Genomic DNA, 12252 nt, shown 5'->3' on the forward strand with positions numbered 1-12252 from the left:
AGGTTGCCTGAGTTACTTGAAGAGCCCATGACAAGGCAAATACACATTTTCATTCTCTGTTTGCATCTAACAAATAACAGATGTTGCAATATTGAAGAAGCACACCTGATGTGACTAACAAGGGATTTCTAAAATATTTGCCCTAAGATGACAGCCACCCTGCTATTAAGCATTTACTTAATGAAATGTGTACACAGGGAAATGCTGTAGCAATTCTCCTTAAGACGGAGCAAGCTGCTTGAAATAAAGTTTTCTTGTGTGACCTTGGGCTAAATCTGCATTACCAGAAGAATGCAGACCCAAGCTTTGAGAATATTCGTTTGCTACCACCTTCAATACCCACTAAGGAATCCCTGCAGGAGCCTGTGGAGCCCGGGACGCGGTGCCGCTGCCATCACAGCCCCTGCCATGTGACTGTCCCCTCGGTCCCCTCGGTCCCTGGGTTGTGCCAGCTGAACCCTCTCGCATCCACCGCAGGGAATCTGGCACGGCAGCTCCCGGCGAACCTGCCAGGAAGCAGGGTCAGCCCTTCGCAAATAAACCCTGCCTGATCTGAGTTACACAAATGGACGCCTGCAAGATTAATTCATCCTCTGTAATAATGCAACTACTGTTTGCACAAACCAGTGGCATGCAATAGGTTCTTATTAAAATGCTCAGGATATGCATTACGATATCTCTAAACAAAGTAGGGCTTAAGGAGAGGAGAGAGTGAAAAATTTCCTTGCTTAAAATTTGTCACTCTTCCATCAGATTTGATATAAAGCTACAAGCAGCACTGTAAATGGACCAACGAGTTGTCTAATTGTCTAGAACACCCGCACATAATTTATATTGTCTCTTAATTTCTGTTTTGTAACCTCCATGGCTGTCTTCAGTGAATCATAGCATATAGCTCTACTTGGAGAGCACATCAGGGTATGATTTTTCCCTTTGTTTCTCACTTTCCCACAATGGATGCATGCAAATTTCAGCAAGGTACGTACCTACCGCATTAATCCTTGCTAATGTGATTCCAGTCGTCTCCTTAAAAGCAGAATCTAAAAGATTATTTTTACTGTTTCCATTCTCTATTGTGGCACACAGTTTTCTTGCTGAAAGGATATTCGTCTAACTCTATACACTCAGAGATGAATATACATTCGAATCAAAGATACATATCAATTTAACACACATCACAGACTGGAAATACATTATTAAAATTAACTGCATTACAGAGAATAGATGTATAGACAAAACTGCTGAGGTACTCGACTCTCCCAATTCCACGGTGCCTTAACACTCGCCGCAAACCTGCCATCCCTTTGTAATGCAGTCCTGAGATGCTTAATCTGCTTTCTCTCTTTCCAAGACGTAAATCAGCAGCAAAGTTGCCTGTGGAGGAGTGGAGTCTGGGGGATAATTGTGGCCTGGTGGGTTATCTATCTGTAGTTGTGTGCACTGTGGGTCTGCTTACCAAATTCTTAGCATGTGTATTTTTTCGGGCTCTTTTCCAGAAGGGAGTTAGGAAGTGAGAAACAACAAAACTAGTTTAATGCACCAGGTAAATCAGACCAGCTTATTGTGAAACCCATGGCCACACATGATTGTTATGATAATACACACGGGTGAGCTCTGGTTATTACATGCACAGCCCTGTACTAACTGCTCCCTACAGCTTGCCTGCTCGCTCACTTTAGCAACACCCCACACACCTGTTCAAATAATATTACTATTACCTTGTGTTGACACCACATCCACCCTTTCCTTTCATATAATAAGAGCTCCTGGTGAACTGTAAATGGAAAGCTTGTGGTAGTAGAAGCCGATTGTTTACCTGTCTCCAGTTTGTTGCCACAGATACTTGGTTGGGAGAAGGGAACAAAGATCAGTTTGACATCCTTGTTAAGCAGGATTTGCCCCCCACCGTACCCACAAAAGGTTACAAGTTGCTATTCAAGCCTGAGCTCCGCAGGTGTGCCATCACACCTGTCTGAAAGAAAACAAAATACAATTTGTTTCAATACGGCTATTGCCCCAGCAAAATAAAGAAGACCTTGCCCTGCAACACAGACATAAGCATTTGTTTTAATATTTCAATGAATCCAAGCAAATACTGACGGATAGCTTTGTTGATATTCAGCATACAAGCCAAATACGATGCAAGCTTCCCCAGCGACTGATGGCAGTGAGAATCTGACTCTCCCCACTAAATTAAACATGGGCAAACTCATGGCAAAACCTAACTCAAAACCCATCTGACAATGAAAAAGAGAATTTTGTAACTCTCAAGGTATTTCTAAGCCAGGTCAGATGGGGCTTTCAACAACCTGGTCTAGTGTCCCTGCCTGTGGCAGGGGTTTGGAACTAGATGATCTTTAAGGTCCCTTCCAATTCAAACCCTTCTATAATTCTGTAGTCAACATGAGACTGAGTCCAAGGCCAAGCCAGGGACAGGCTGAGCCTCAAAACTAATTTCCTTCATCGTTGTGCCCTGATGGAGCTGCTGCTGCTATTGTATCACATATAAGTCTTTGCATAGAGAGCTGTCATGGTTTTAGAATAGGAGAAAGTTAAAAGCTGTGGTTCCTGGTGCTGTTCTGCTTGGTTGAAGTCTACCCCCAATTTCTTATACCAGTGACAACAGTGTAGGTCTAGGGTAAATTGGCAAAAAATGGCAAAACCTACCTCCTAATTGAGGCCTGGAGGAAGCATAATGGGATTTTGTCCATGCAAAGCAGTGCACTACAGAGACCTAAATGTACCCATTCATTCATGTGAATTCACCATTTGACATCTGCTGAAGGTGATGGAAAGACTCCGGTGGGCATTTGATCCAAGAGCTGAGTCACTGGAGTTTCCAATGCTTTAGGTAACATTTTTCACCGAAAAGGGCTAATGAATTTTTTTAACCATTTTCCAGCTAAAGCACTGCTCTATTTTTACTGCTTTTTATTCTTATTAGAATCCTTATCCACATCTGCTTCCATCATGGTTTTAAAGAGCGTTGTTCAAAGTCACCTTCTTATGAAGGTGTCCCTGAATTAGAATAAGGAACATGGTGGATGTGTAGCACCAGCTGGTTTGGAAGGAGTTTGTACACCGGGTTGCAACTTACACAGAGAGATGTCCTTGAGGCAGGAAGCATATTTTATTTATTGCTTTATTTATTGCATATGTCAAGTAAAAGGAATCCCAAATTATGAAGATGCAAAACACAGCGTGAGTATTTATCAGCACTGAATGTTTTTATGTGCTCCAAAATAACTTGGGGTTTCCCAGCTGACTGTGAGCAGCTTGCTGGTTTTGAAGATCTAGCACCTTTGGAACTGAAGGGACATGCTGAATTTTAAACACTTGGAAAGAGAATTAATTGCTTGGACAGCACTACCTTTTTTTTTTTTTTTTTGTGTATGCTCATCAATAGCAAATGATGAAGCCTCTGGGGGATATTAACACAAGTAAACTAAACACAGGAGTGGGACTGTTTAAACAAGGTGAGACAAAAGCCTTCATACTACAAGCAAATGAATTAGATAGCAATTTTTTATGTTTCCACCTCTATTGTTGCAGATGCCTGCATTTAAATATGAACTTTATCTTTCTCAGCCCTGGTTTTCCTCCTTCATTAGCCTGCATGGAGGTCAGAGACCCTCTTATCTCATGGGCTACTCCTGCCAGGACCCAGGAGCTCACTGGGTTCCCCTTGCAGCTTTCTATTGAGGTGGGGATTGAACTTCTGCTTGCTCCCCCATGCTCTGAGAACAGGAAAGGATTTGCCCTGGCTAATAGCTGCAAAGGCACAAAGTCATCTGCATCCATGCTTTTGCTTCCATGTGCACTGCACCTTCACACCTGCCCCTGGCTTTGGCAGCTGCATGGCACAGAGCCTCTAAGCACCTCAAAAACACCACAGCCCCAAAAAACCCTGACGGCACCTGAAGTCCTGGGGCAGCTCACAAGGCAGTGCTGGTAATATGGGCTCCTGTTTATCTGGTGAGCCTGTCCTGCACATGAACCAAGAAACTTGCTTCCTGTTAAACTGGAGAAGGCAACGTCCTTTTCCATGACTGCTGCCCCAGGGCTGTGATGCTCCTGCCGGGATGGACCCCCCAGTCTCTGAACAGACACAGCAAAAGTCAAGGCGAAATGGTCATCTGTAGCACTGTGTCCATCTGCCCCCCTGAGTCCAGGCACTGTTACCCTCCCAAACCCTCCCAGGGATTGAATTCCTGCACTGCAGCCCACACATCACCCGCTTCTGTCCCTGCGTGTTTTCAGGGCTGCTGGAGAAGGTAGAAGGGAACAGAAGACCGGGTCTTTAAAAAATAATCCTAAATAGATGTATGTTTCAGTCTTAATAATTTGAAGTGTTCTTTCCTGTTACAGAATTTTTATGGGAATATTTTCAACCTGCTGCAAAGACTAAGAAATACTGATTTTTAAATATTCTAAACAAGATGTAGCTGCTAGACTGCTACAAACACAGACATCAGCATCTCTGAGTGAAAAGATAGCCTGTTGAATAAATAACACATATTTAAAAATGTCTGAATAGGAACTTACAGGATAAATGCTAAGAGCTTCAAAGGAGTCATTGATCTATGGAGTACATAATATTCATGTTAAAAATCATTGGAATATTTATTTACATGACACATGGCTCAGAAGAAGCCATTATGGTCCTTAAGCAAATTATGCATGTTGTGAAAATTGTCAAAGTGCTTCTTTTACCAGAAGCAAGTGCATCCTATCAGTTGACAAACACATCATCTTTGGGGGGAAAGAAACCCAAAAGGAAGTAAACCCGAGGCTAAAAGAAGGTTAGAGAAAGAGGAAAAAAAGGAAAAGAAAGAAAGAAAAAAAGTAGAGAAAAGGAAAAAAAAAAAGAGAAGAAAATAAAAACCAATCCTTGTCCCGTGTCAAAGTGTGTTTCATGCCCATCAACGGAAGAAAAGCCCGCACTGCCCGGCCCCACATCCCGTGCCGTGCTGCTGTCACACTCCATGTGGGGAGGGAATGCTCCTGGCTCTGTTTGCCAAAGTCCGGGGTGCCAGCTCTTCTCCCTACAGGCCAAGAAATTACAAATGGGGACTAATTCATTCCAGCCACTGCTGCGTCCTCTATGGTGAATTAAGCTGCCAGAAGAGTGCTCGGCTCTCCCAGCCCGTGCCCCTCTGAGGGACACAGGGACAGGCGGGGAACCGCAACGCACTGGCATCGTTTGCATCTCTGTGTGTGCAGATGTGCCTACAGGTCCTCAACTGCCTCAGCACCGCCAAGCACTGACTAAAAGCAGCCCCTAATACCTTCAAGAGGAACAAACGAGGGGGAAACATCGCCTTGGAGTACTCAGTGCACCCAGCAGCCAGGTCCATTGCTCTGGACCAGCATCTGGCTGACAGGCTTGTGCCTGGGCTCAGCACTCGGAAGGGTTTGCACTGCTCCTTCCCCAGCGCTCTGTGGGTGACACGGCTTTTCTCTGGCAGATGTTTTCCTAAGGAGGAGGGATACCAACTTAGAAAATTCCTCCACATATCCATGTTGCTGTGATTACACTGCAACATGTTTAGTTTATGCCATACCCTGCAAATTATTTTGTTATTTCAGGCTGTGAAGAGGAAAAGGGTTTTTCTCAAGAAGGTATGACCGGGATGTAGTGGCCCAGAGACTGCCTCTGATCCGTGGGATGCTGGCATATGGCTGGCAACTGCCTGCAACCAAGCTCCCAAGTGCTGTACAGCCCCAGGCTGCCCAGTCCCCAGTCAGCTCTGATGTGCTCCAAGGGCTGGTGCCTGCGTGCCTGCTTTGGACATTTGTCAAAGCAAGCTCTACTGGTAGGCAGAGCACGCAAGTTTTCTCTTACCCAGGAATGAGAGTAAAGGGTGGATTTTCTAATGTAAAAAAGCAAGCAGTTGTATGGGGGAATATATTTAGCCAGTGTTTTCAGATCACATGTTCTGGGACTGGAGAGCAGAACGTTTTCAATACTGTTTTGGAACCACTCTATTCAGTATTGCAAACCTTACTATTGGAGAAACCAGTAAATTGTGTTCCATCTAAAACAAATACTTGAATTACTTGTACCGTGGTTTCTTCTCTCCAACTGTAAAGGTTTTACAGAAATGTGAGTTCTACGACTACAAAAGCCTTGAAAATACAAATAATAGTAAAGTGCTGCTTTGCATTTGCATAAACCTGTTTATCCTATACATGGTTTATTCATTAACTCTTGGAACAACCAGCAGGACAGCTATGGCATTCCTTATGACCACTTCGCTTGTGGCTGAAAATGCAACTATTTAAAAGGAACGCTATGGAAAGTGAAAATAAATACCATTCCCGTGTGAAACAGCAGGAAAAATGCCACAGGAGCTGGCATTTGGCTTTTATGTGGAATGAACCTTTTCTGTCACTTGGAAATTTCAGAGGGGAGCCTCAGCACCTGCAAGGATTGGGAGGGACCTCCATGCTTCTGCTCACCAAAATGGACATGCAGCATTAGCAGCGTTTATTGCTGTGTTCTGCAGACAGCATTCGAGTTAGGGACAGAAAATACCTGGTTCCCTCATCTATTCCTCCTAGAGACTGTTCTCTAGTCCTTGACAATTTCAGTGTTCTGTGAAAAGAGGTTCTTGCAACCTTTACTTGCAATGTATTTCCCAACCAGCTCCTCCTTAGGAAAGCTCCTGGTAATCACCCCAGCTTTCCCCATGTTTCCCTCTTACCCAAAACTTGCTCTGCATAAGAAAGGTGTTAAAACAGGAATGCATTTTGCCTGTTTCATCTCCTAGCCTCTGTAAAGATGAGTGCATGTTGCCACTGGTACAAGCGGAAAACTGGAAGTTTGTTTGACAGCCGGTGACTTGCTCAAGGTCACAAAAGAGCCTCAGTAGCAGAGCTGGGAACAGAATTTGGTATCCTTATTCCTAATCTGGCAGCCTCACCACAACTCTCATCACGCAATCAAAAAGCTCCTTTTAAGGAATGCTTTTGTGACTAAGAGAAAATTCAAGTCATTAGAAGAAAGAGTCCTTTTAATTTGCCTTTGTTCAAACATTTACGCCTTTTGCTATATGGCAAACATGATTTAAACAAGATACGGGATTACTGTATGATGAAAGACTCTAAAATCTTTGAAAAACAGAAAATAATTATGGCTGCACTTAGGACTGTACTGATCTCAGGCATCAGGAAGCAAGCAATTAGATATTCCTTTAGTTTTATATGTAGCCTAAGGAATAATTGAAGACCAGCATCTATTGTAATCTAGTCCGAGTGCTATATGCAGGCTTTCACATTTCTGAAGAATCCTACATTTAACAGGAAACATTTTCACAGCTTTTTATTAAGACTTCATTTTCTAAAGGTCCTAACTCGCTGCACCGCAAGTTTTCCAAAAAGCAAACCCAAACCCTTAAGCTGCTAAACTCTACGGGAGACTGCCCTGACCCGAAACAATCCAGGCTTTGGTACGTCCTCCCTTGAAGAGCAGGTCAGTCGTTTTACCAGCTCTCCCAGGATACGTCAGCTTTGATATTTAGAAACTCTACAAGATATGTTTTAGGACAGCACCCCTTGCTTGCTTTCTCTTCTATGTAATGGAATACTATAATTTGGCAACAGTGGATAGCAACAAATGAGTGTACTGAGAACCAATGTTACTGAAAAATTGTATACAAAATAATCTGAGCTGTACAAGCTGAAGTAAGCAGAGAAATGACAAATATTAATAGGATAAACAAAGAAAATCAATGTAAATTTAAACCAATCCTTTGGAAAAAGACCGTTGATTCTCTCTTTTTTAAAACAACGGAAAATTCCCAAAGTGCAGCAAAAATCCTATTGATAGCATTGCTACTGTCACGAAAATAGCTGGGAGAATCCAGGATAAGAGGTTTGTGACTTAATTTTACAAGAACGTGTATTTTGCTCATTAAATTGACTAAAAGTTCACCGGCAGAGCTGGGGAAATACAATGCAGGGACCCACTCCCCATCTCTTAAACGCCAGCTCAGGCTGTAAAATGCCTGTGCCTTTAAAGCACTTGCAGTGACAGGAGGCCTTGTGTTTGCAGATCTGTTAGCCACTTTTTGATTTGATCTTTACGCAATTATTTTGATAAAGAAAGTGTTCATCCTGTTGACACTATCACTGTAGTCAATACCTAATGGCCCCCATAGTTAATTTCCTTATAAATATTTAACTTAATAGAAGTCGTCCCTTGGGTTACAGTACTTTTGACACTTGTATAATCTGAAACAAATCCTCTTTTTTAGTCAAACAGACCATGTTACACACACAGTTGGCTAGCTATTTACAAAGCACCCAATTAAATCCTACTTAATTCTCCCACTCCGACTATCCCATTGCACTAGTGTGCAGGCTACTGATCACACAAGATGAGGATCCTTCACTGAGCCTGGACACAAGTTTACAGCCAGCAGGACCTGATGGTACAAGAGCTTGCCGTGAAAATAATTCACCCGTCAAATGCTACACACAAATAGTGAGGAGAATGTGCAAATTCAGAGGATTGAAGAAATAAGCTGAAGAATCACGGTTAAAGACAGGTAAATCTAGTTTAATGTTCACATGTAGTAGTTACACATCACAGAGATTAAACAGGATTTTAACTGTAACATAGCTGCAGTGAAATGTAAGTAATTTTGTACTAGAAAAATAATCTTGACGCAGTTATCCGATTTTTGGTTTACTTAAGTTCATTTTAAGATGAATTTACATCACTGATCATAATGACTTAGCCCATGTGCTCTTCTGCAGTTCACTATTAATACTCTTTGGACGAAGGAAACAGCAACTGTTTTTGTTAATGGTTTGCCCTTTGGCTGCAAGCAGAGAACAGTTTTCAGTTTTTAAGCAATTAATAAGCTGTAGGAACACAAATTTGCGATAAAACCTTTTGGCGCTAAATGAAGTTCCCGAACAAATTTCTTGATCTAATTCAAGACCAGATTTAAAAAAACAAACCAAACTGATAAAGAGATCTAAAGCATTGCCCCCGGAATGCAAAAAAACTAGATAGAATTTTTTCTTGTCTCAGTAAAAAACACATCTTACCGCTACTTTTATAGAATGCACTAAAAATCCCTGTGCCTAAATGACAAAAGTGTAGTCTCAAAATGTATAATACACTTACAAACATTTTTAGTCTAGATTGAGGAAAACACGTTGTATGGACTCCAAACAAGTTTATTTGCAATTAGACACCTCATGCAATCATGCAGGACCACTAGCTAAAGCTGCAACTCTCGAGTCTAAAGGACATTTGGGGACAAAAAAAGTCCTAAACATTTAAGATATTTCCATATTAGCAGCTCCGTACTTGAGCTCCCACAGATTAAAAAAAACATACACACCTTTATAATATTTACAAAAAATATTTAATTAAAAATATTTTATAATTACAGTAGTCTATTAAAGCATATACTTTTCTCACACTTATAGAACATCTCTATATATACACAGTATGAAATGTCACTCATTTGTCTATACAGTATGTAACATTCCTGCAGGGATAAGAAAGTTCCCTGGGCCCCAATAAAATCCATCTATTTTAAACAATAGATGTCAAATATATCTACAAATGCTCTGGGAGATTAGTAAAGCTTCAAGATTCGGCTGCTCGGTCCCTCAAGAGTTACAAGGTTTCTAAAATCTGGTTTAGGGTCGGTCCTCTAACCCGGGACAGAGTCGCAACTTTCCCCGCTGCCACCGTGGGACACGCCGCCGCTCACAGCTGGCCGGGAACGACGAGAAGAGACGGAACCGGGGATAAAGGGGTAAAAAGGACACGGGGAGCTGGGCACGGGGGGGGACCGCTACGGACGTGCAAAATGGTGAACAGGCTTGGCTCTGCCGGGGTGAAGCATGGGAACTGCTCGGGGGGTTGGATGGCTCCTTGCATCGGAGCGGCGGGGCAGGGCCGGGCCCCCCCGCCGCCGCCCGCCCCCCGCGCTGCCTCTGCGCGGCGCCGCCGCACACCTGTGGGAGAGGAATGAATAGAGGGGGTGTGTGAACCGCTCCGCTCCAGACCGACTGGCGCCACCAACAAAACACAAGACATGCTTGATCAACAACCCAAAACAAACCAGGTCAAACAACAACCGCAGCTCCCAGGCTGGGCCAGGCGGAGGGAGGGATGCGCAGCTGCACGCCGCAGCCAGAGGCGCTCCGCGGGGGGAGGGGGGAAACCCCAACCACCCGGTAGTTAGGGAAAATAAAACAACCACCCCGTAATTAAATATAAAACCCCAAAGCCGCCTGCAAGTATTTCTCGCCGGGCTCTGGTCCCCCCTCGGCAGGCTCCCTTCCCGCAGGATGCGGAGCGGCCCCACCGAGCCCGGGCGCTGCGCGCCCCCCGCCCGCGGCCCCGCGCCCGCCCGACACTCACCTGGGGAGCGGCGGTCAGCGGCAGAGGATGCTGTCCCCCGGCTTGTTAACAGAGCCTGCCTGCGCAGCAATCAAACACGGCAAATTAACAACTGGGGAGAAACGACACGGAGACACCCCCCACTGCCCAGACCCCCTCCTCCTCCGCGCACCCAGGCACTGCCATAGCCCCGTCGGGAGCGCTCAGGGAAGCCCCCGGGGGGACAGAGCCAAGGGGGTCACCGCAGCGCTGCGGCAAGCCCGGGGTGCCGGGGCACGCCGCTTCCTGCGCCGCCGGGCTGCCACCGTGGGTCCCGTACCGGGGAGTCGCTCCCCGATTCCCGCCCCTCAGAGCACGCTGCGCTCCATGTGCACGGCCCCCACAGCCCCTCACGCTCGCGGCACGGCGCGGAGGCTGGGAAGCGCGGAACAGCGCGCCTGTTCCCGACTGAGCGAACACGCCGGCTACAGGTACTCCCTCGAGAGGCCGTAATTACACGGCACACACCGTGCGGCAGCCTGCCCGCACCGAGGGGATGCGGGCACCCACCGCGCACCGCCGGGGCGTTCCTGCGCCCGTCCGCCCCGTCCCCTCCGGGAGCCACGGCTCTCGGCAGAGCCACGGGCACGAGAGTGGCCGCACATCACCGGGGCGCTCCCACGGCGGCCGGCGCCGACCACCGCGCCACGCCGCTCTGCTCCACACCGCGCTCCCCGCGCTCGGGCATCACGCACCTCTTACCGGGTCAGTGTTCAGGGCAGTCAGCGGGGTCCGGGGGGTGCCCGCGGGACAGCTGCCTGGGTGCAGAGCGGGCGGCGGCGGCTGCTGCCGGAGCAGCGCTGGGTGCGTCTCCAGAGCCAGCTGCAGGTCGAGGATGTAGTCGATGACGTGCTGTAGGATCTCCACTTTGCTGACCCTCTTGTTGGGCGGGATGGTAGGCACCAGCTTCCTCAGCCGGCTGTAACAGTCATTCATATCGCACTGCAGGCACAGCGCCGCCGGCTCCTCGCCCGACGGCGGGCTCCCCTTGCAGCCGCTGTGCTCGGCCAGGCACCGCAGAGCCGGGTGCCCCCCGCCGCCGCCCGCCACGCCGGGCTGCGCCTTGCGACTGGGGTGCCGGACGGGGCTCACGGCTTTCATGGTGCCGCAAGGAGGGAGGGAAACCTCCCTCTCCACCGCCGCCGCCTGCTGTTGCCGCCGCTGCGACCTCGGGAAGCCGCGCACGCACCGCCCGCAACGGGAGCGGAGCGCGGCCGCAGCGCCTCGATGGCGTTAACAGCGGCCGCCCCGGGAACGTAACCAGAGGCGCTCGCAGAGCCGCGCCAAGAGCAGCACCGCGAACCCGCCCGCTCCGGAAAAAAATATTATTTTTCTTAAAATGAAGAGCCCGTGCCCCGCAGCCGCCCGGCCGCAAACACAACCACCTCTGCTGCCGCCGCTGGCCGCGCCGCTCCCTATATAGCGCGGGGCGCGGGCGGGGCGGGCGGCTCCGCGGCGGGGCCCGGCGAGCGCGGCGCGGGAGCGGGGGGGGCGCCGCGGGGCCGCGCGCAGCCAATCAGGGCGCGGCGGCCCCCCCCGGAGCGCGGCGGCGGCCAATGGCGGCGGGGCAGGGGGGCGGCGGCGCTGCGGGGGGGGGCGGGCGGCGAGCGCCGGCCCCCCCGGGGAGGAGGGGGCGGAGGAGGAGGAGGAGGAGGCGGTGCCGGGGAGGAAGGACTGCGGGAATGCGGGCGGGACCCGCCGCCCAGCGGAGCCCGGCGCCGGCCCCGCGATCCCGAGCGCAGCCCCGCGCGACCGGCGCCGCTCCCCGCCGCCCGACCCGGAGCGAGGCGGCTGCGCCCGCCCTCCCATCCCTCCCCCGTTCCCTTTCCCGGGAGGGCTGG

General features: G+C 48.3%; 1 protein-coding gene across 2 annotated transcripts; it reads right to left on the minus strand.

Annotated features, from left to right (window-relative positions):
• Nucleotides 1–8542: 8542 nt before the first annotated feature.
• On the minus strand, nucleotides 8543–11821 carry ID4 (inhibitor of DNA binding 4). Of its 2 annotated transcripts, none has more exons than XM_074542908.1 (3): nucleotides 11114–11821; nucleotides 10394–10452; nucleotides 8543–9984 (listed from the first exon to the last, which is right to left on the minus strand). In XM_074542908.1, the coding sequence occupies exons 1-2, from the start codon at nucleotides 11510–11512 to the stop codon at nucleotides 10408–10410; spliced, it is 444 nt and encodes a 147-aa protein (XP_074399009.1). In that variant the 5' UTR covers nucleotides 11513–11821; the 3' UTR covers nucleotides 8543–9984; nucleotides 10394–10407. The 2 variants fall into 2 exon arrangements, with proteins under 2 accessions (XP_074399009.1, XP_074399013.1); XM_074542912.1 differs by having other exon boundaries at nucleotides 11107–11821.
• Nucleotides 11822–12252: the final 431 nt, after the last annotated feature.

Source organism: Zonotrichia albicollis, chromosome 1 (genome assembly GCF_047830755.1).
Source record: "Zonotrichia albicollis isolate bZonAlb1 chromosome 1, bZonAlb1.hap1, whole genome shotgun sequence".
NCBI classification, from domain to species: Eukaryota; Metazoa; Chordata; class Aves; order Passeriformes; family Passerellidae; genus Zonotrichia; species Zonotrichia albicollis.

Bases quoted from the DNA above. Each gene is read 5' to 3' on its own strand.
- ID4 (XM_074542908.1), bottom strand. From the start codon at position 11,512: ATGAAAGCCGTGAGCCCCGTCCGGCACCCCAGTCGCAAGGCGCAGCCC. The intron at 10,453-11,113 runs GTAAGAGGTGCG...ATTGCTGCGCAG, and splicing joins CTGCCCTGAACACTGACCCG to GCAGGCTCTGTTAACAAGCC.